Source organism: Salvelinus fontinalis, chromosome 36, assembly GCF_029448725.1.
Source record: "Salvelinus fontinalis isolate EN_2023a chromosome 36, ASM2944872v1, whole genome shotgun sequence".
NCBI classification, from domain to species: Eukaryota; Metazoa; Chordata; class Actinopteri; order Salmoniformes; family Salmonidae; genus Salvelinus; species Salvelinus fontinalis.
In genome coordinates, this window is record NC_074700.1 from 30,949,564 (window position 1) to 30,973,009 (window position 23,446).

The window sequence follows — 23,446 nt, forward strand, 5'->3', positions numbered from 1 at the left end:
TGGCAGGTAGCCTAGTGGTTAGAGTGTAGGGGTGGCAGGTAGCCTAGTGGTTAGAGTGTAGGGGCGGCAGGTAGCCTAGTGGTTAGAGTGGAGGGGTGGCAGGTAGCCTAGTGGTTAGAGAGTAGGGGGGGCAGGTAGCCTAGTGGTTAGAGAGTAGGGGCGGCAGGTAGCCTAGTGGTTAGAGTGTACGGGCGGCAGGTAGCCTAGTGGTTAGAGTGTACGGGCGGCAGGTAGCCTAGTGGTTAGAGTGTACGGGCGGCAGGTAGCCTAGTGGTTAGAGTGTAGGGGTGGCAGGTAGCCAGTGGTTAGAGTGTAGGGGTGGCAGGTGGCCTAGTGGTTAGAGTGTAGGGGTGGCAGGTGGCCTAGTGGTTAGAGTGTAGGGGTGGCAGGTAGCCTAGTGGTTAGTGTAGGGGTGGCAGGTAGCCTAGTGGTTAGTGTAGGGGTGGCAGGTAGCCTAGTGGTTAGAGTGTAGGGGCGGCAGGTAGCCTAGTGGTTAGTGTAGGGGCGGCAGGTAGCCTAGTGGTTAGTGTATGGGTGGCAGGTCGCCTAGTGGTTAGAGTGTAGGGGCGGCAGGTCGCCTAGTGGTTAGAGTGTGGGGGCGGCAGGTAGCCTAGTGGTTAGTGTAGGGGCGGCAGGTCGCCTAGTGGTTAGAGTGTAGGGGTGGCAGGTAGCCTAGTGGTTAGTGTAGGGGCGGCAGGTCGCCTAGTGGTTAGAGTGTAGGGGCGGCAGGTCGCCTAGTGGTTAGTGTAGGGGTGGCAGGTAGCCTAGTGGTTAGAGTGTAGGGGTGGCAGGTAGCCTAGTGGTTAGTGTAGGGGCGGCAGGTAGCCTAGTGGTTAGAGTGTAGGGGCGGCAGGTAGCCTAGTGGTTAGTGTAGGGGCGGCAGGTCGCCTAGTGGTTAGAGTGTAGGGGCGGCAGGTCGCCTAGTGGTTAGTGTAGGGGTGGCAGGTAGCCTAGTGGTTAGAGTGTAGGGGTGGCAGGTCGCCTAGTGGTTAGAGTGTAGGGGTGGCAGGTCGCCTAGTGGTTAGAGTGTAGGGACGGCAGGTAGCCTAGTGGTTAGAGTGTAGGGGCGGCAGGTAGCCTAGTGGTTAGAGTGTAGGGACGGCAGGTAGCCTAGTGGTTAGAGTGTAGGGGCAGCAGGTCGCCTAGTGGTTAGAGTGTAGGGGTGGCAGGTAGCCTAGTGGTTAGAGTGTAGGGACGGCAGGTAGCCTAGTGGTTAGAGTGTAGGGGCAGCAGGTCGCCTAGTGGTTAGAGTGTAGGGGCGGCAGGTAGCCTAGTGGTTAGAGTGTAGGGACGGCAGGTAGCCTAGTGGTTAGAGTGTAGGGGCAGCAGGTAGCCTAGTGGTTAGAGTGTAGGGGCAGCAGGTCGCCTAGTGGTTAGAGTGTAGGGGCGGCAGGTCGCCTAGTGGTTAGTGTAGGGGTGGCAGGTCGCCTAGTGGTTAGAGTGTAGGGGCAGCAGGTCGCCTAGTGGTTAGAGCGTTGGGTCAGTAACCGAAAGGTTGCTGGGATCAAATCCCCGAGCTGACAAGGTAATAATCTGTCATTCTGCCCCTGAACAAGGCAGTTTAACCCGCTGCTCCTAGGCCGTCATTGAAAATAAGAATTTGTTCTTAACTGGCTTGCCTAGTTAAATAAAGGTGAAATCAAAAATAAATTAACACTTTAACGGTATCGATATACAGCACCAGTCAAAAGTTTTAGTACACCTACTCATTCCAGGGTTTTTCTTTATTTTTGACTATTTTCTAGATTGTAGAATAAAAGTGAAGACATCAAAACTATGAAAATAACACAAGTGTTCACAGCTGTCATCAAGGCAAAGGGTGGCTACTTTGAAGAATCTCAAATATAAAATATATTTTGATTTGTTTAACACCTTCTTTTGGTTACTACATGATTCCATGTGTGTTATTTCATGGTTTTGATGTCTTCACTATTGTTATGTAGCAGATGTTTGGAAACCCTTCACATGCCTGCTCCTGTCCCAGTCCAGCCTTGGGAATGGCCCACGGAGCCATGGCAGAGAATTCATGTGGACTACGCTGGTCCCTTTGAAAAGCACATGTTTCTGGTTCTAGTTGTGGCCCATTCCAAATGGCCAGAGGTGTTTTGCACGGACTCCTCCACCTCAGACGATAGTGTCTCAGAACAACGTCTGCACGCTTCGGATTGCCGCTGCAGCTGGTAAGTGACAACGCGCAAGCTTTTGTAAGTGACGAGTTTACAAGATTCATATCAGTAAATGGAATCAAACACTCAACCTCAGCTCCGTACCACCCTGCCACCAATGGGCTGGCAGAACGCTTTGTGCAAACCCTAAAGCAAGGACTCCGTGCAGCAAAACGAGACGAAGGGACTTTGCAAACAAAACTGGCCAAGTTCCTGGTCTCTTACCGAAACACCCCACATGCCACGACAAATGAAAGCCCAGCCACACTGATGTTCGGGAGGCCTCTCCGCACACGGCTGGACATCATGAAGCCTAACAGGCGTAATGAAGTGCTGAACAAACAAGCCAAGATGCTCTCCGGTGGCCGGGAGCGCCATCTCCAAACAGGACAGGAAGTGACGGTGCGAGACTACAGAAGAGGAGGGAAATGGACAACGGGGACCGTACATACACAAACGGGACCCAGAACTTACCAGGTTCAAGTGAGCCCAGACATAATGTGGCGGCGTCACATTAACCAAATGCATTCCACGGGAAAACAGCACTACAATCGAGAGAGAACAGGCACAGAGAGCTCCTGAGAGTGACACACAGGGACCTGTAGAGGGCGGTGGGGCAGTAAAGAGACCCCAGGCTGAAAGAAGGGAATGTGTTGATGAAGGTGCTGCTATAGCAGAAGCTATAAGGGAGCAAGCACACACTGAGGATGTTCAGGAGCCTCCAGACAATCCTAGGCGCTACCCAGAACGAAGGCACCGTCCACCAGACAGACTGGACTTATAAACAAACAAACAAAAACGGACTGTTCAAGTTCAAATTAAAAAGATGTAAAATAACTACAACAAGTTCTGTGACATGTTTCAGTTGTGGTTTGGTAAAAGTAACTCTGATTGTATAAAAGAAGGATTGTTCTGTTAATTAGTGATGTCCCCTTTAAGAGAGGAGCACCCTTGGTCATGTGCAGTGTTGTTCTATGTTATTCTGGTACTAACTACTTTTAGTAAATGTGAAGCTCCCGTTCCATTTCTTGTATTCAGAGTCTTTCTTATTATATAAATAAGTAATACGAGCTAAGCCACTACAACTATTATTCTACAATGTAGAAAATAGTAGAAGTAAAGAAAAACCCTGGAATGAGTAAGTGTGTCCAAACTTTAGACTGGTACTGTATCTACTGGAGCATGCTTCACCTGTTAACAGTATAGATACAGATATACATATATACACACACACACACACACACACACACACACACACACACACACCCACATACACACCCCCACATACACACACACCCCCACATACACACACACCCCCACATACACACACACCCCCACATACACACACACACCCACATACACACACACACCCACATACACACACACACCCACATACACACACCCACCCACATACACACACACATACACATGTATAGTAAGTATGGACACACACACACACACACACACAGGCATTTAGAGTATAGTACACACTTCCACATTTCCTGTAGTGGTATACAGTATAGTATTTACAAGAGTATGTATTTCCTGTAGTGGTATACAGTATATTATAGACAAGAGTATGTATTTCCTGTAGTGGTTCACAGTATATTATAGACAAGAGTATGTATTTCCTGTAGTGATATACAGTATATTATAGACAAGAGTATGTATTTCCTGTAGTGGTATACAGTATATTATTGACAAGAGTATGTATTTCCTGTAGTGGTATACAGTATATTATAGACAAGAGTATGTATTTCCTGTAGTGGTATACAGTATATTATTGACAAGAGTATGTATTTCCTGTAGTGGTATACAGTATATTATTGACAAGAGTATGTATTTCCTGTAGTGGTATACAGTATATTATAGACAAGAGTATGTATTTCCTGTAGTGGTTCACAGTATATTATTGACAAGAGTATGTATTTCCTGTAGTGGTATACAGTATATTATAGACAAGAGTATGTATTTCCTGTAGTGGTATACAGTATATTATAGACAAGAGTATGTATTTCCTGTAGTGGTTCACAGTATATTATAGACAAGAGTATGTATTTCCTGTAGTGGTATACAGTATATTATTGACAAGAGTATGTATTTCCTGTAGTGGTATACAGTATATTATTGACAAGAGTATGTATTTCCTGTAGTGGTATACAGTATATTATTGACAAGAGTATGTATTTCCTGTAGTGGTATACAGTATATTATAGACAAGAGTATGTATTTCCTGTAGTGGTTCACAGTATATTATTGACAAGAGTATGTATTTCCTGTAGTGGTATACAGTATATTATAGACAAGAGTATGTATTTCCTGTAGTGGTATACAGTATATTATAGACAAGAGTATGTATTTCCTGTAGTGGTTCACAGTATATTATAGACAAGAGTATGTATTTCCTGTAGTGGTATACAGTATATTATTGACAAGAGTATGTATTTCCTGTAGTGGTATACAGTATATTATAGACAAGAGTATGTATTTCCTGTAGTGATATACAGTATATTATTGACAAGAGTATGTATTTCCTGTAGTGGTATACAGTATATTATAGACAAGAGTATGTATTTCCTGTAGTGATATACAGTATATTATAGACAAGAGTATGTATTTCCTGTAGTGATGTATAGTATTTACAAGAGTATGTATTTCCTGTAGTGGTATACAGTATATTATAGACAAGAGTATGTATTTCCTGTAGTGGTATACAGTATATTATAGACAAGAGTATGTATTTCCTGTAGTGGTTCACAGTATATTATTGACAAGAGTATGTATTTCCTGTAGTGGTATACAGTATATTATAGACAAGAGTATGTATTTCCTGTAGTGGTATACAGTATATTATAGACAAGAGTATGTATTTCCTGTAGTGGTTCACAGTATATTATTGACAAGAGTATGTATTTCCTGTAGTGGTATACAGTATATTATTGACAAGAGTATGTATTTCCTGTAGTGGTATACAGTATATTATTGACAAGAGTATGTATTTCCTGTAGTGGTATACAGTATATTATAGACAAGAGTATGTATTTCCTGTAGTGGTTCACAGTATATTATTGACAAGAGTATGTATTTCCTGTAGTGGTATACAGTATATTATAGACAAGAGTATGTATTTCCTGTAGTGATATACAGTATATTATAGACAAGAGTATGTATTTCCTGTAGTGGTATACAGTATATTATAGACAAGAGTATGTATTTCCTGTAGTGGTATACAGTATATTATTGACAAGAGTATGTATTTCCTGTAGTGATATACAGTATATTATTTACAAGAGTATGTATTTCCTGTAGTGATATACAGTATATTATTGACAAGAGTATGTATTTCCTGTAGTATATTGACCAGTATTTATTTTCTGTTTGTTTAGACTGTCATTTCAGTGACAGTGATGGAGGCCAGCTGCTATCCAATGGGGAAGAGAGGCTGGCAGGCAGGCTGGTTAAAGACGGAGATCCTCGCAAATCTATTGGTCAGTTCACTTCCTGAATGATCGAACATGCTGGGGTGGGAGAGAGGGATGGAGAGAGAGAAGGATGGACGGACATAGATAACATGTTTACATGTGTTCTGGTAGGAGGGGAGGGAGAAAGTGATGAGGAGGAGGAAGAGGAACCAGTGGCTGAATTGAAGAAACCAAACTCTGATGAGGTGAGTCCTCCACTAATTGATTGATTGTCACGTATTGATCCCGGAAGAGTGTTCTATTTATGTGGGTCATCCCAGTGAACAAATGACCACGCAATGGTTCTGTGTATCTTTTTAATTGACCTCTCTCTCTGTCTCGGTCTCTCTGTCTCGGTCTCTCTGTCTCTCGGTCTCTCTGTCTCTCGGTCTCTCTGTCTCTCGGTCTCTCTGTCTCTCGGTCTCTCTGTCTCTCGGTCTCTCGGTCTCTCTGTCTCTCGGTCTCTCTGTCTCTCGGTCTCTCTGTCTCTCGGTCTCTCTGTCTCGGTCTCTCTGTCTCGGTCTCTCTGTCTCGGTCTCTCTGTCTCGGTCTCTCTGTCTCGGTCTCTCTGTCTCGGTCTCTCTGTCTCTCGGTCTCTCTGTCTCTCGGTCTCTCTGTCTCTCGGTCTCTCTGTCTCGGTCTCTCTGTCTCGGTCTCTCTGTCTCGGTCTCTCTGTCTCGGTCTCTCTGTCTCGGTCTCTCTGTCTCGGTCTCTCTGTCTCGGTCTCTCTGTCTCGGTCTCTCTGTCTCGGTCTCTCTGTCTCGGTCTCTCTGTCTCGGTCTCTCTGTCTCGGTCTCTCTGTCTCGGTCTCTCTGTCTCGGTCTCTCTGTCTCGGTCTCTCTGTCTCGGTCTCTCTGTCTCGGTCTCTCTGTCTCGGTCTCTCTGTCTCGGTCTCTCTGTCTCGGTGTCTCGGTCTCTCTGTCTCGGTGTCTCGGTCTCTCTGTCTCGGTGTCTCGGTGTCTCGGTCTCGGTCTCTCGGTCTCTCGGTCTCTCGGTCTCTCGGTCTCTCGGTCTCTCGGTCTCTCGGTCTCGGTCTCTCGGTCTCGGTCTCTCTGTCTCGGTCTCTCTGTCTCGGTCTCTCTGTCTCGGTCTCTCGGTCTCGGTCTCTCTGTCTCGGTCTCTCGGTCTCTCGGTCTCTCGGTCTCTCGGTCTCTCGGTCTCTCGGTCTCTCGGTCTCTCGGTCTCTCGGTCTCTCTGTCTCGGTCTCTCGGTCTCGGTCTCTCGGTCTCGGTCTCTCTGTCTCGGTCTCTCTGTCTCGGTCTCTCTGTCTCGGTCTCTCTGTCTCGGTCTCTCGGTCTCTCGGTCTCTCGGTCTCTCGGTCTCTCGGTCTCTCGGTCTCTCGGTCTCTCGGTCTCTCGGTCTCTCTCTCTGTGTTTCAGTGTCTCGGTCTCTCGGTCTCTCTCTCTGTGTTTCAGTGTCTCGGTCTCTCGGTCTCTCTCTCTGTGTTTCAGTGTCTCGGTCTCTCGGTCTCTCTCTCTGTGTTTCAGTGTCTCGGTCTCTCTGTGTTTCAGTGTCTCGGTTTACTGTTGGGATGTCTGTGTGAGAGGTTGGGGGTGGGGTTTACTGTTGGGATGTCTGTGAGAGGTTGGGGGTGGGGTTTACTGTTGGGATGTCTGTGTGAGAGGTTGGGGTGGTTTTACTGTTGGGATGTCTGTGTGAGAGGTTGGGGTGGTTTTACTGTTGGGATGTCTGTGTGAGAGGTTGGGGGTGGGTTTTACTGTTGGGATGTCTGTGTGAGAGGTTGGGGGTGGGTTTTACTGTTGGGATGTCTGTGTGAGAGGTTGGGGGTGGGTTTTACTGTTGGGATGTCTGTGTGAGAGGTTGGGGGTGGTTTTACTGTTGGGATGTTTGTGTGAGAGGTTGGGGGTGGGTTTTACTGTTGGGATGTCTGTGTGAGAGGTTGGGGGTGGGTTTTACTGTTGGGATGTCTGTGTGAGAGGTTGGGGGTGGGTTTTACTGTTGGGATGTCTGTGTGAGAGGTTGGGGGTGGGTTTTACTGTTGGGATGTCTGTGTGAGAGGTGGGGGTGGGGTTTACTGTTGGGAGGTCTGTGTGAGAGGTTGGGGGGGGGGGTTTACTGTTGGGAGGTCTGTGTGAGAGGTTGGGGGGGGTTTACTGTTAGGATGTCTGTGTGAGAGGTTGGGGGGGGTTTACTGTTAGGATGTCTGTGTGAGAGGTTGGGGGGGGGGTTACTATTGGGATGTCTGTGTGAGAGGTTGGGGGGGGGTTTACTGTTAGGATGTCTGTGTGAGAGGGATACAGGTATTAAAATAAGGAGAAGGTCAAATGTGTTTTGTTGAATTTTCTGTTTGCTCAGGCAAAGTTGGCTATTTGGCTAACGAGGAGGAATAGGGTCAAAGGTGGGGGGATAACAGACCCTTTACTATTATTTAATGGGATGGTCTCTGCGTGCCTTAAGGTGGAATTTGAGGTCTATAAAATGATGTGTGGAGATGTTTCAGGAGACATGGTGTATTGGGGGGGGTCCGTCTGTATAGCTGGGGAAGATGTTTCAGGAGATATGGTGTGTTGGGGGGGTTGTCTGTATAGCTGGGGAAGATGTTTCAGGAGATATGTGTTGGGGGGGGGGGGGGGTCGTCTGTACAGCTGGGGAAGATGTTTCAGGATATATGGTGTGTTGGGGGGGGGGGGCGTCTGTACAGCTGGGGAAGATGTTTCAGGAGATATGGTGTGTTGGGGGGGGGGGGGTGTCTGTACAGCTGGGGAAGATGTTTCAGGATATATGGTGTGTTTGGGGGGGGGGGGGGCAGTCTGTACAGCTGGGGAAGATGTTTCAGGAGATATGGTGTGTTGGGGGGGGGGGGGGCGTCTGTACAGCTGGGGAAGATGTTTCAGAAGATATGGTGTGTTTGGGGGGGGGGGGGGGGGGGGGGCGTCTGTACAGCTGGGGAAGATGTTTCAGAAGATATGGTGTGTTTGGGGGGGGGGGGGGGCGTCTGTACAGCTGGGGAAGATGTTTCAGGAGATATGGTGTGTTGGGGGGGGGGGGCGTCTGTACAGCTGGGGAAGATGTTTCAGGAGATATGGTGTGTTGGGGGGGGCCGTCTGTACAGCTGGGGAAGATGTTTCAGGAGATATGGTGTGTTGGGGGGGGGGGGGGGGGGGCGTCTGTACAGCTGGGGAAGATGTTTCAGGAGATATGGTGTGTTGGGGGGGGGGGCGTCTGTATAGCTGGGGAAGATGTTTCAGGAGATATGGTGTGTTGGGGGGGCCGTCTGTACAGCTGGGGAAGATGTTTCAGGAGATATGGTGTGTTGGGGGGGGGGGGGCGTCTGTACAGCTGGGGAAGATGTTTCAGGAGATATGGTGTGTTGGGGGGGGGGGGGCGTCTGTACAGCTGGGGAAGATGTTTCAGGAGATATGGTGTGTTGGGGGGGGCTGGGGGGGGGCGTCTGTATAGCTGGGGAAGATGTTTCAGGAGATATGGTGTGTTGGGGGGGGGGCGTCTGTACAGCTGGGGAAGATGTTTCAGGAGATATGGTGTGTTGGGGGGGGGGGGGGGCTGTCTGTACAGCTGGGGAAGATGTTTCAGGAGATATGGTGTGTTGGGGGGGGGGTCGTCTGTATAGCTGGGGAAGATGTTTCAGGAGATATGGTGTGTTGGGGGGGCCGTCTGTAAAGCTGGGGAAGATGTTTCAGGAGATATGGTGTGTGGGGGGGAGGGGGGGGCGTCTGTACAGCTGGGGAAGATGTTTCAGGAGATATGGTGTGTTGGGGGGGGGGGGGTGTCTGTACAGCTGGGGAAGATGTTTCAGGAGATATGGTGTGTGGGGGGGGGGGGGGCGTCTGTATAGCTGGGGAAGATGTTTCAGGAGATATGGTGTGTTGGGGGGGCCGTCTGTACAGCTGGGGAAGATGTTTCAGGAGATATGGTGTGTTGGGGGGGGGGGGCGTCTGTACAGCTGGGGAAGATGTTTCAGGAGATATGGTGTGTTGGGGGGGGGGGGGTCTGTACAGCTGGGGAAGATGTTTCAGGAGATATGATGTGTTGGGGGGGGCTGGGGGGGGGCGTCTGTATAGCTGGGGAAGATGTTTCAGGAGATATGGTGTGTTGGGGGGGGGGCGTCTGTACAGCTGGGGAAGATGTTTCAGGAGATATGGTGTGTTGGGGGGGGGGGGGCTGTCTGTACAGCTGGGGAAGATGTTTCAGGAGATATGGTGTGTTGGGGGGGGGGTCGTCTGTATAGCTGGGGAAGATGTTTCAGGAGATATGGTGTGTTGGGGGGGCCGTCTGTAAAGCTGGGGAAGATGTTTCAGGAGATATGGTGTGTGGGGGGGAGGGGGGGGCGTCTGTACAGCTGGGGAAGATGTTTCAGGAGATATGGTGTGTTGGGGGGGGGGGCGTCTGTACAGCTGGGGAAGATGTTTCAGGAGATATGGTGTGTGGGGGGGGGGGGGGGCGTCTGTATAGCTGGGGAAGATGTTTCAGGAGATATGGTGTGTTGGGGGGGCCGTCTGTACAGCTGGGGAAGATGTTTCAGGAGATATGGTGTGTTGGGGGGGGGGGGGCGTCTGTACAGCTGGGGAAGATGTTTCAGGAGATATGGTGTGTTGGGGGGGGGGGGGGTCTGTACAGCTGGGGAAGATGTTTCAGGAGATATGATGTGTTGGGGGGGGGGGGGGGGGGGCTGTCTGTACAGCTGGGGAAGATGTTTCAGGAGATATGGTGTGTTGGGGGGGGGGGCTGTCTGTACAGCTGGGGAAGATGTTTCAGGAGATATGGTGTGTTGGGGGGGGGGGGGGTCGTCTGTATAGCTGGGGAAGATGTTTCAGGAGATATGGTGTGTTGGGGGGGCCGTCTGTAAAGCTGGGGAAGATGTTTCAGGAGATATGGTGTGTGGGGGGGAGGGGGGGCGTCTGTACAGCTGGGGAAGATGTTTCAGGAGATATGGTGTGTTGGGGGGGGGGGGGGGGCGTCTGTACAGCTGGGGAAGATGTTTCAGGAGATATGGTGTGTTGGGGGGGCCGTCTGTAAAGCTGGGGAAGATGTTTCAGGAGATATGGTGTGTGGGGGGGAGGGGGGGGGCGTCTGTACAGCTGGGGAAGATGTTTCAGGAGATATGGTGTGTTGGGGGGGGGGGGGCGTCTGTACAGCTGGGGAAGATGTTTCAGGAGATATGGTGTGTGGGGGGGGGGGGGGGCGTCTGTATAGCTGGGGAAGATGTTTCAGGAGATATGGTGTGTTGGGGGGGCCGTCTGTACAGCTGGGGAAGATGTTTCAGGAGATATGTTGTGTTGGGGGGGGGGGGGGGCGTCTGTACAGCTGGGGAAGATGTTTCAGGAGATATGGTGTGTTGGGGGGGGGGGGGGTCTGTACAGCTGGGGAAGATGTTTCAGGAGATATGATGTGTTGGGGGGGGGGGGGGGGGGGGCTGTCTGTACAGCTGGGGAAGATGTTTCAGGAGATATGGTGTGTTGGGGGGGGGGGCTGTCTGTACAGCTGGGGAAGATGTTTCAGGAGATATGGTGTGTTGGGGGGGGGGGGGTCGTCTGTATAGCTGGGGAAGATGTTTCAGGAGATATGGTGTGTTGGGGGGGCCGTCTGTAAAGCTGGGGAAGATGTTTCAGGAGATATGGTGTGTGGGGGGGAGGGGGGGCGTCTGTACAGCTGGGGAAGATGTTTCAGGAGATATGGTGTGTTGGGGGGGGGGGGGGGGGCGTCTGTACAGCTGGGGAAGATGTTTCAGGAGATATGGTGTGTTTGGGGGGGGGGGGCGTCTGTACAGCTGGGGAAGATGTTTCAGGAGATATGGTGTGTTGGGGGGGGCCGTCTGTACAGCTGGGGAAGATGTTTCAGGAGATATGGTGTGTTGGTGGGGGGGGGGCGTCTGTACAGCCGGGGAAGATGTTTCAGGAGATATGGTGTGTTGGGGGGGGGGGGCGTCTGTATAGCTGGAGCTGGGGAAGATGTTTCAGGAGATATGGTGTTGGGGGGGGGGGGGGGGGGGCGTCTGTACAGCTGGGGAAGATGTTTCAGGAGATATGGTGTGTGGGGGGGAGGGGGGGGCGTCTGTACAGCTGGGGAAGATGTTTCTGGAGATATGGTGTGTTGGGGGGGGGGGCGTCTGTACAGCTGGGGAAGATGTTTCAGAAGATATGGTGTGTGTGTCGGGGGGGGGGTGGGGGGGCGGGCTGTCTGTCTGTACAGCTGGGGAAGATGTTTCAGGAGATATGGTGTGTGGGAGGGGGGGGGGGGTGGCCGTCTGTACAGCTGGGGAAGATGGGTTGAATATACGGTTATAGAGGTGAGGTTTTGGTTATTGTGATGTGTTGTGGGGTAGAGGGCAAGGTGAGTATGCAGCAAAGGGGATATTTGTTTTTTAAAGGGGAGGGGGGGGGTGGTGTGAGGTTTTAATGAAATTAAATGAGGATGTGCCATTAAAGAAAGACAAGTCAAAGTCTCTGTCTCTCTCTGTCTCTCTCTGTCTCTCGCTGTCTCTGTCTCTCTCCGTCTCTCTGTCTCTCCGTCTCTCCGTCTCTCCGTCTCTCTGTCTCTCTGTCTCTCCGTCTCTCTGTCTCTCCGTCTCTCTGTCTCTCTCTCTCTCTCTCTCTGTCTCTCTCTCTCTGTCTCTCTCTCTCTGTCTCTCTCTCTGTCTCTCTCTCTGTCTCTCTGTCTCTCTCTCAGGGTACTGCTAGTAGTGAGGTGAACGCAACAGAGGAGATGTCTACTCTGGTCAACTACATAGAACCTGTCAAATTCAAGAGCTTTGAGGTCGCAAACAGTGAGTGTGTGTTGAGTGCGAGGTGTGTGTGGGAGGCCTAACCTCCCTTCATGTAGAGCATGACTTCAGGGTCAGCGAAAACACACTGATTTATATAGCTGATGTTAATATATTATCTCTCTCTGTCTCTCTCTCTCTGTCTCTCTGTCTCTGTCTGTCTCTCTCTGTCTCTCTCTGTCTCTCTCTGTCTCTCTCTGTCTGTCTCTGTCTGTCTCTGTCTCTCTCAGAGAGGAATAAGTATTTTGAGATGTCGTCGTTCGTTGAGACTAAGGGTATGGACACCCTGAAGAGTGCCCCCATAGAGTTTGTTGAGTACAATAAGAAGCAGCTGAGTCGTATCTATCCCAAGGGCACCAGGGTAGACAGTTCCAACTACATGCCTCAACTCTTCTGGAATGTCGGCTGTCAGATGGCGGCACTCAACTTCCAGACTCTTGGTAAGCTCCTTCTTTTCATCTCCTTCTCCCTCGTTTCCTCCCCTCGTTTCCTCCCCTCGTTTCGCCTCCATCTCTCTCGCTCTCTATCCATCTTTCTCCATCTCTCTTATTGACATGGGAAACATGTGTTAACATTGCCAAAGCAAGTGAAGTAGATAATATACAAAAGTGAAATAAACAATAAAAATTAACAGTAAATATTACACTCACAGAAGTTCCAAAAGAATAAAGACATTTCAAATGTCATATTATGTATATATATATACAGTGTTGTAACGATGTGCAAATAGTTAAAGTACAAAAGAGAAAATAATTAAACATAAATATGGGTTGTATTTACAGTGGTGTTTGTTCTTCACTGGTTGCCCTTTTCTTGTGGCAACAGGTCACAAATCTTGCTGCTGTGATGTCACTGTGGTATTTCACCCAGTAGATATGGGAGTTTATCAAAATTTGAATTTTTTTTAAATTGTTTGTGTGTGTGTAATCTGAGGGAAATTTGTGTCTCTAATATGGTCATACATTGGGCAGGAGGTTAGGAAGTGCAGATCAGTTTCCACCTCATTTTGTGGGCAGTGTGCACATAGCCTGTCTTCTCTTGAGAGCCAGGTCTACCTACGGCAGCCTTTCTCAATAGCAAGGCTATGCTCACTGAGTCTGTACATAGTCAAAGCTTTCCTTAAGTTTGGGTCAGTCACAGTGGTCAGGTATTCTGCCACTGTGTACTCTCTGTTTAGGGCCAAATAGCATTCTAGTTTGCTCAGTTTTTTTGTTAATTCTTTCCAATGTGTCGAGTAAATATGTTTTTGTTTTCTCATGATTTGGTTGGGTCTAATTGTGCTGTTGTCCTGGGGCTCTGTGGGGTGTTTGTGATCAGAGCCCCAGGACCAGCTTGCTTTAGGGGACTCTTCTCAAGGTTCATCTCTCTGTAGGTGATGGCTTTTTTATGGAAGGTTTGGGAATCGCTTTCTTTTAGGTGGTTGTAGAATTTAATAGCTCTTTTCTGGATTTTGATAATTGGCGGGTATCGGCCTAATTCTGCTCTGCATGCATTATTTGGTGTTCTACGTTGTACACGGAGGATATTTTTGCAGAATTCTGCATGCAGAGTCTCAATTTGGTGTTTGTCCCATTTTGTTAATTCTTGGTTGGTGAGCGGACCCCAGACCTCACAACCATAAAGGGCAATGGGTTCTATGACTGATTCAAGTATTTTTAGCCAGATCCTAATTAGTATGTCAAATTGTATGTTCCTTTTGATGGCATAGAAGGCCCTTCTTGCCTTGTCTCTCAGATCGTTCACAGCTTTGTGGAAGTTACCTGTGGCACTGATGTTTAGGCCGAGGTATGTATAGTTTTTTGTGGGCTCTAGGGCAGTGGTTCCCAAACTTTTTATAGTCCCGTACCCCTTCAAACAGTCAACCTCCAGCTGTACCCCCTCTAGCACCAGGGTCAGCGCACTCTCTAATGTTGTTTTTTGCCATCATTGTAAGCCTGCCACACACACTATACGATACACTTATTAAACATAAGAATGAGTGTGAGTTTGTCACAACCCGACTCGTAGGAAGTAACAAAGAGCTCTTATAGGACCAGGGCACAAATAATAATAATAATCAATAATTTTGCTGATAACGAATCCAGTTGTTTGTGTCGTCCGTTTTGGGGAAAGTACCTGTGTAATTGCTCACCCAACTCACTCAGGTGCTTCGCTATATCACATTTGACATTGTCCGTGAGCTTGAGTTCATTTGCATAAAAACAAGTATACAATGATGTAAATACCTTTTGTGTTGTCCTTGTTAATGCAGACAGAAAAGAGCTCCAACTTCTTAATCTTAGCCTCAATTTTGTCCCGCACATTGAATATAGTTGCGGAGAGTCCCTGTAATCCTAGATTCAGATCATTCAGGCGAGAAAAAACATCACCCAGATTGGCCAGTCGTGTGAGAAACTCGTCATCATGCAAGCGGTCAGACAAGTGAAAATTATGGTCAGAAAAGAAAATGTTAAGCGTCTCTCAATTTTAAAAAACGTGTCAATACTTTGCCCTTGATAACCAGCGCTCTTCTGTATGTTGTAAAAGTGTTACATGGTCGCTGCCCATATCATTACATAGTGCAGAAAATACACGAGAGTTCAGGGGCCTTGCTTTAACAAAGTTAACCATTTTCACTGTAGTGTCCATTGGATGAAATCGTAGAATCCAATGGGTTCTGGTAGTCTTTAATAGTTGATTCTAAGATTTGTATTTGATCATGTATATGTTTTTGCATATCTTTCATCGTTCGCTTGCTTTCTTTCTCTCTCATTCTGTTCAGTTCTCTGTCCCCTTGCTTCACTATTTCTTTGACTGACAATCTCCCCTCTCCTCTCCCCCCTCTCTCCCCCGTCTCTCCCCCTCCCTCCCCCGTCTCTCCCCCTCCCTCCCCCGTCTCTCCCCCTCCCTCCCCCGTCTCTCCCCCTCCCTCCCCCGTCTCTCCCCCTCCCTCCTCCTCTCTCCCCCCCTCTCTCCCCCGCCCCCCCCTCCCCCTCTCTCCTCCCTCCTCCTCTCTCCCTCCCCCTCTCTCCTCCCTCCTCCTAACTCCCCCTCCTCCCTCCTCCTCTCTCCTCCCTCCTCCTCTCTCCCCCTCCTCCCTCCTCCTCCCTCCCCCTCCTCCCTCCCCATCTCCCCCTCTCCCTCCCTCTCTCTCCTCTCTCCCCCTCCTCCCTCCCCCTCTCCCTCCCCCTCGCTCCTCCCCTCCCCTCTCCCTCCCCCTCTCTCCTCCCTCCCTCCCTCCCCCTCTCTCCTCCCTCCCCATCACTCTCTCCTCCCTCCCCCTCCTCCCTCCCTCCCCCTCCCTACCCCCTCCCCCTCTCTCCTCCTCCCCCCTCCTCCCTACCCCCTCCCCCTCTCTCCTCCTCCCCCCTCCTCCCCATCTCTCCCCCTCCTCCCTCCCCCCTCTCCCTCCGCCTCTCTCCCTCCCCCTCCTCCCTCCCCATCTCTCCCCCTCCCCCTCTCTCCTCCTCCCCCCTCCCTACCCCCTCCCCCTCTCTCCTCCTCCCCCCTCCCCATCTCTCCCCCTCCTCCCTCCTCCTCCCTCTCCCTCCCCCTCTCTCCCCCTCTCTCCTCCCTCCCCCTCTCTCTTAGACCTGCCCATGCAGTTGAACATGGGAGTATTTGAGTATAATGGCCACAGTGGCTACCTGCTGAAACCAGAGTTCATGAGACGGACAGACAAACACTTTGACCCCTTCACTGAGAACATTGTGGACGGCATCGTAGCCAACACCGTCAAGATCAGGGTGAGTGGGTAGGAGTCTGTGTGTAGGAGTCTGTGTGTAGGAGTCTGTGGGTAGGAGTCTGTGGGTAGGAGTCTGTGGGTAGGAGTCTGTGGGTAGGAGTCTGTGGGTAGGAGTCTGTGGGTAGGAGTCTGTGGGTAGGAGTCTGTGGGTAGGAGTCTGTGGGTAGGAGTCATCGTAGCCAACACCGTCAAGATCAGGGTGAGTGGGTAGGAGTGTGTGTGTGTGTGACCATCTCCTTCTCTCCCTCCCTCCATCTCCAGGTGATCTCGGGTCAGTTCCTGACCGATAAGAAAGTGGGCGTGTACGTGGAAGTGGACATGTTTGGACTTCCTGCCGACACAAAGAGGAAGTATCGCACCAGGACATCCAATGGGAACAGCCTGGACCCTGTCTGGGATGAAGAGACATTTGTCTTCAACAAGGTAATGTTAACACAGCCTCAACACACGCATGAGTGCAAACTCACGAACCGAACACACACTCGCAGAAACAGACACAACGTAACATCGCCCATAATGCTGGGAATGTCCATCTACTTTCACTACTTCCAATTCCAATCATTTCAATAGGGCTCATTTGTTAAGCCCTGCATTGTGATAAAATAACAAATAATTTCTCTCCTCTCTTGGTGGTCCTCTCCTCCTCTCTAGGTGGTCCTCTCCTCCTCTCTAGGTGGTCCTCTCCTCCTCTCTAGGTGGTCCTCTCCTCCTCTCTAGGTGGTCCTCTCCTCCTCTCTAGGTGGTCCTCTCCTCCTCTCTAGGTGGTCCTCTCCTCCTCTCTTGGTGGTCCTCTCCTCCTCTCTAGGTGGTCCTCTCCTCCTCTCTAGGTGGTCCTCTCCACCTCTCTAGGTGGTCCTCTCCACCTCTCTAGGTGGTCCTCTCCTCCTCTCTAGGTGGTCCTCTCCTCCTCTCTAGGTGGTCCTCTCCTCCTCTCTAGGTGGTCCTCTCCTCCTCTCTAGGTGGTCCTCTCCTCCTCTCTAGGTGGACCTCTCCTCCTCTCTAGGTGGTCCTCTCCTCCTCTCTAGGTGGTCCTCTCCTCCTCTCTAGGTGGTCCTCTCCTCCTCTCTAGGTGGTCCTCTCCTCCTCTCTAGGTGGTCCTCTCCTCCTCTCTAGGTCGTCCTCTCCTGCTCTCCTAGGTGGTCCTCTCCACCTCTCTAGGTGGTCCTCTCTTGGTGGTCCTCTCCTCCTCTCTTGGTGGTCCTCTCCTCCTCTCTAGGTGGTCCTCTCTAGGTGGTCCTCTCCTCCTCTCTAGGTGGTCCTCTCTAGGTGGTCCTCTCTAGGTGGTCCTCTCTAGGTGGTCCTCTCCTCCTCTCTTGGTGGTCCTCTCCTCCTCTCTTGGTGGTCCTCTCCTCCTCTCTAGGTGGTCCTCTCCACCTCTCTAGGTGGTCCTCTCCTCCTCTCTAGGTGGTCCTCTCCACCTCTCTAGGTGGTCCTCTCCTCCTCTCTAGGTGGTCCTCTCCTCCTCTCTAGGTGGTCCTCTCCTCCTCTCTAGGTGGTCCTCTCCTCCTCTCTAGGTGGTCCTCTCCTCCTCTCTAGGTGGTCCTCTCCTCCTCTCTAGGTGGTCCTCTCCTCCTCTCTAGGTGGTCCTCTCCTCCTCTCTAGGTGGTCCTCTCCTCCTCTCTAGGTGGTCCTCTCCTCCTCTCTAGGTCGTCCTCTCCTCCTCTCTAGGTGGTCCTCTCTAGGTGGTCCTCTCCTCCTCTCTAGGTGGTCCTCTCTAGGTGGTCCTCTCCTCCTCTCCTAGGTGGTCCTCTCCACCTCTCTAGGTGGTCCTCTCTTGGTGGTCCTCTCCTCCTCTCTAGGTGGTCCTCTCCTCCTCTCTAGGTGGTCCTCTCCTCTCTATGTGGTCCTCTCCTCCTCTCTAGGTGGTCCTCTCCTCCTCTCTAGGTCGTCCTCTCCTCCTCTCTAGGTGGTCCTCTCTAGGTGGTCCTCTCCTCCTCTCCTAGGTGGTCCTCTCCACCTCTCTAGGTGGTCCTCTCTTGGTGGTCCTCTCCTCCTCTCTAGGTGGTCCTCTCCTCCTCTCTAGGTGGTCCTCTCCTCTCTATGTGGTCCTCTCCTCTCTATGTGGTCCTCTCCTCCTCTCTAGGTGGTCCTCTCCTCCTCTCTAGGTGGTCCTCTCCTCCTCTCTAGGTGGTCCTCTCCTCCTCTCTAGGTGGTCCTCTCCTCCTCTCTAGGTGGTCCTCTCCTCCTCTCTAGGTGGTCCTCTCCTCCTCTCTAGGTGGTCCTCTCCTCCTCTCTAGGTGGTCCTCTCCTCCTCTCTAGGTGGTCCTCTCCTCCTCTCTAGGTGGTCCTTTCCTCCTCTCTAGGTGGACCTCTCCTCCTCTCTAGGTGGTCCTCTCCTCCTCTCTAGGTGGTCCTCTCCTCCTCTCTAGGTGGTCCTCTCCTCCTCTCTAGGTGGTCCTCTCCTCCTCTCTAGGTCGTCCTCTCCTGCTCTCCTAGGTGGACCTCTCCACCTCTCTAGGTGGTCCTCTCTTGGTGGACCTCTCCTCCTCTCTTGGTGGTCCTCTCCTCCTCTCTAGGTGGTCCTCTCTAGGTGGTCCTCTCCTCCTCTCTAGGTGGTCCTCTCTAGGTGGTCCTCTCCTCCTCTCTAGGTGGCCCTCTCCTCCTCTCTTGGTGGTCCTCTCCTCCTCTCTTGGTGGTCCTCTCCTCCTCTCTAGGTGGTCCTCTCCACCTCTCTAGGTGGTCCTCTCCTCCTCTCTAGGTGGTCCTCTCCACCTCTCTAGGTGGTCCTCTCCTCCTCTCTAGGTGGTCCTCTCCTCCTCTCTAGGTGGTCCTCTCCTCCTCTCTAGGTGGTCCTCTCCTCCTCTCTAGGTGGTCCTCTCCTCCTCTCTAGGTGGTCCTCTCCTCCTCTCTAGGTGGTCCTCTCCTCCTCTCTAGGTGGTCCTCTCCTCCTCTCTAGGTGGTCCTCTCCTCCTCTCTAGGTGGTCCTCTCCTCCTCTCTAGGTGGTCCTCTCCTCCTCTCTAGGTCGTCCTCTCCTCCTCTCTAGGTCGTCCTCTCCTCCTCTCTAGGTGGTCCTCTCTAGGTGGTCCTCTCCTCCTCTCCTAGGTGGTCCTCTCCTCCTCTCCTAGGTGGTCCTCTCCTCCTCTCCTAGGTGGTCCTCTCTTGGTGGTCCTCTCCTCCTCTCTAGGTGGTCCTCTCCTCCTCTCTAGGTGGTCCTCTCCTCCTCTCTAGGTGGTCCTCTCCTCCTCTCTTGGTGGTCCTCTCCTCCTCTCTAGGTGGTCCTCTCCTCCTCTCTAGGTGGTCCTCTCCTCCTCTCTAGGTGGTCCTCTCCTCCTCTCTAGGTGGTCCTCTCCTCCTCTCTAGGTGGTCCTCTCCTCCTCTCTAGGTGGTCCTCTCCACCCTGGTGTCTCTGAGGACTGTCCTGATAATCTCTCTTCGACTCCCCTCATCTTCTCTAGGTGGTCCTCCCCACCTTGGCCTCTTTGAGGATCGCTGTGATTGAGGAGAATGGGAAGTTCCTGGGCCATCGTATCTGTCCTGTGTCAACAATCCGCCCTGGTCAGTACTGAGTACGGTTTGCTGGATTCAGGCATTCCGGCTTATTGTAATCTGTTACCATGGGGATTTACTTGCAATATTTTGTTTTAAAATCAAATTGTATTTGTCACATGCGCCGAATACAACAGGTGTAGTAGACTTTACAGTGAAATGCTTACTTACAAACCCTTAACCAACAATGTAGTTTTAAGAAAATGCCTTATAAAAGTAAGTGCTAAGAATAACAAATTATTAAAGAGCAGCAGTAAATAACAATAGCGGGGTTATATACAGGGGGTACCGGTACAGAGTCAATGTGGAGGCTATATACAGGGGGTACCGGTACAGAGTCAATGTGGAGGCTATATACAGGGGGTACCGGTACAGAGTCAATGTGGAGGCTATATACAGGGGGTACCGGTACAGAGTCAATGTGGAGGCTATATACAGGGGGTACCGGTACAGAGTCAATGTGGAGGCTATATACAGGGGGTACCGGTACAGAGTCAATGTGGAGGCTATATACAGGGGGTACCGGTACAGAGTCAATGTGGAGGCTATATACAGGGGGTACCGGTACAGAGTCAATGTGGAGGCTATATACAGGGTGTTACGGTACAGAGTCAATGTGGAGGCTATATACAGGGTGTACCGGTACAGAGTCAATGTGGAGGCTATATACAGGGGGTATCGGTACAGAGTCAATGTGGAGGCTATATACAGGGTGTTACGGTACAGAGTCAATGTGGAGGCTATATACAGGGTGTTACGGTACAGAGTCAATGTGGAGGCTATATACAGGGTGTACCGGTACAGAGTCAATGTGGAGGCTATATACAGGGGGTACCGGTACAGAGTCAATGTGGAGACTATATACAGGGTGTACCGGTACAGAGTCAATGTGGAGGCTATATACAGGGTGTACCGGTACAGAGTCAATGTGGAGACTATATACAGGGTGTACCGGTACAGAGTCAATGTGGAGACTATATACAGGGTGTACCGGTACAGAGTCAATGTGGAGGCTATATACAGGGTGTACCGGTACAGAGTCAATGTGGAGACTATATACAGGGTGTTACGGTACAGAGTCAATGTGGAGGCTATATACAGGGTGTTACGGTACAGAGTCAATGTGGAGGCTATATACAGGGTGTACCGGTACAGAGTCAATGTGGAGGCTATATACAGGGGGGTACCGGTATAGAGTCAATGTGGAGGCTATATACAGGGTGTACCGGTACAGAGTCAATGTGGAGGCTATATACAGGGTGTACCGGTACAGAGTCAATGTGGAGGCTATATACAGGGGGTACCGGTACAGAGTCAATGTGGAGGCTATATACAGGGTGTACCGGTACAGAGTCAATGTGGAGACTATATACAGGGTGTTACGGTACAGAGTCAATGTGGAGGCTATATACAGGGTGTACCGGTACAGAGTCAATGTGGAGGCTATATACAGGGGGTACCGGTACAGAGTCAATGTGGAGGCTATATACAGGGTGTACCGGTACAGAGTCAATGTGGAGGCTATATACAGGGGGTACCGGTACAGAGTCAATGTGGAGGCTATATACAGGGGGTACCGGTACAGAGTCAATGTGGAGGCTATATACAGGGGGTACCGGTACAGAGTCAATGTGGAGGCTATATACAGGGGGTACCGGTACAGAGTCAATGTGGAGGCTATATACAGGGTGTTACGGTACAGAGTCAATGTGGAGGCTATATACAGGGTGTACCGGTACAGAGTCAATGTGGAGGCTATATACAGGGGGTATCGGTACAGAGTCAATGTGGAGGCTATATACAGGGTGTTACGGTACAGAGTCAATGTGGAGGCTATATACAGGGTGTTACGGTACAGAGTCAATGTGGAGGCTATATACAGGGTGTACCGGTACAGAGTCAATGTGGAGGCTATATACAGGGTGTTACGGTACAGAGTCAATGTGGAGGCTATATACAGGGTGTTACGGTACAGAGTCAATGTGGAGGCTATATACAGGGTGTACCGGTACAGAGTCAATGTGGAGGCTATATACAGGGGGTACCGGTACAGAGTCAATGTGGAGACTATATACAGGGTGTACCGGTACAGAGTCAATGTGGAGGCTATATACAGGGTGTACCGGTACAGAGTCAATGTGGAGACTATATACAGGGTGTACCGGTACAGAGTCAATGTGGAGACTATATACAGGGTGTACCGGTACAGAGTCAATGTGGAGGCTATATACAGGGTGTACCGGTACAGAGTCAATGTGGAGACTATATACAGGGTGTACCGGTACAGAGTCAATGTGGAGGCTATATACAGGGGGTACCGGTATAGAGTCAATGTGGAGGCTATATACAGGGTGTACCGGTACAGAGTCAATGTGGAGGCTATATACAGGGTGTACCGGTACAGAGTCAATGTGGAGGCTATATACAGGGGGTACCGGTACAGAGTCAATGTGGAGGCTATATACAGGGTGTACCGGTACAGAGTCAATGTGGAGACTATATACAGGGTGTTACGGTACAGAGTCAATGTGGAGGCTATATACAGGGTGTACCGGTACAGAGTCAATGTGGAGGCTATATACAGGGGGTACCGGTACAGAGTCAATGTGGAGGCTATATACAGGGTGTACCGGTACAGAGTCAATGTGGAGGCTATATACAGGGGGTACCGGTACAGAGTCAATGTGGAGGCTATATACAGGGGGTACCGGTACAGAGTCAATGTGGAGACTATATACAGGGTGTACCGGTACAGAGTCAATGTGGAGGCTATATACAGGGTGTACCGGTACAGAGTCAATGTGGAGGCTATATACAGGGTGTACCGGTACAGAGTCAATGTGGAGACTATATACAGGGTGTTACGGTACAGAGTCAATGTGGAGGCTATATACAGGGTATTACGGTACAGAGTCAATGTGGAGACTATATACAGGGTGTACCGGTACAGAGTCAATGTGGAGGCTATATACAGGGTGTTACGGTACAGAGTCAATGTGGAGGCTATATACAGGGTATTACGGTACAGAGTCAATGTGGAGGCTATATACAGGGTATTACGGTACAAAGTCAATGTGGAGGCTATATACAGGGTGTTACGGTACAGAGTCAATGTGGAGGCTATATACAGGGTATTACGGTACAGAGTCAATGTGGAGGCTATATACAGGGGGTACCGGTACAGAGTCAATGTGGAGGCTATATACAGGGTATTACGGTACAGAGTCAATGTGGAGGCTATATACAGGGTGTTACGGTACAGAGTCAATGTGGAGGCTATATACAGGGGGTACCGGTACAGAGTCAATGTGGAGGCTATATACAGGGTGTTACGGTACAGAGTCAATGTGGAGGCTATATACAGGGTGTTACGGTACAGAGTCAATGTGGAGGCTATATACAGGGTGTTACGGTACAGAGTCAATGTGGAGACTATATACAGGGGTACCGGTACAGAGTCAATGTGGAGACTATATACAGGGTGTTACGGTACAGAGTCAATGTGGAGGCTATATACAGGGAGTACCGGTACAGAGTCAATGTGGAGGCTATATACAGGGGGTACCGGTACAGAGTCAATGTGGAGACTATATACAGGGTGTTACGGTACAGAGTCAATGTGGAGGCTATATACAGGGTGTTACGGTACAGAGTCAATGTGGAGGCTATATACAGGGTGTTACGGTACAGAGTCAATGTGGAGGCTATATACAGGGTGCACCGGTACAGAGCCAATGTGGAGGGTATATACAGGGGGCACCGGTACAGAGTCAATGTGGAGGCTATATACAGGGTGTACCGGTACAGAGTCAATGTGGAGGCTATATACAGGGGGTATCGGTACAGAGTCAATGTGGAGGCTATATACAG

General features: G+C 50.4%; 1 protein-coding gene across 10 annotated transcripts in view; it reads left to right on the top strand.

The window, feature by feature from the left end:
• The window catches only part of LOC129835746 (1-phosphatidylinositol 4,5-bisphosphate phosphodiesterase beta-3-like), a 149,738-nt gene that overhangs the window by 98,945 nt on the left and 27,347 nt on the right, over window positions 1–23,446 (top strand). For all 10 annotated transcript variants that reach the window (XR_008756509.1, XR_008756506.1, XR_008756504.1 and 7 more), the window contains exons 15-21: window positions 5,552–5,653; window positions 5,759–5,832; window positions 12,272–12,368; window positions 12,596–12,805; window positions 15,936–16,090; window positions 16,351–16,512; window positions 19,486–19,585. Coding sequence is in view for 2 of the 10 variants with exons in the window: in XM_055901507.1 (XP_055757482.1) it covers window positions 5,552–5,653; window positions 5,759–5,832; window positions 12,272–12,368; window positions 12,596–12,805; window positions 15,936–16,090; window positions 16,351–16,512; window positions 19,486–19,585 (900 nt within the window). In the remaining 8 variants the exon portion in view is untranslated. The remainder of the gene's footprint in view (window positions 1–5,551; window positions 5,654–5,758; window positions 5,833–12,271; window positions 12,369–12,595; window positions 12,806–15,935; window positions 16,091–16,350; window positions 16,513–19,485; window positions 19,586–23,446) is intronic.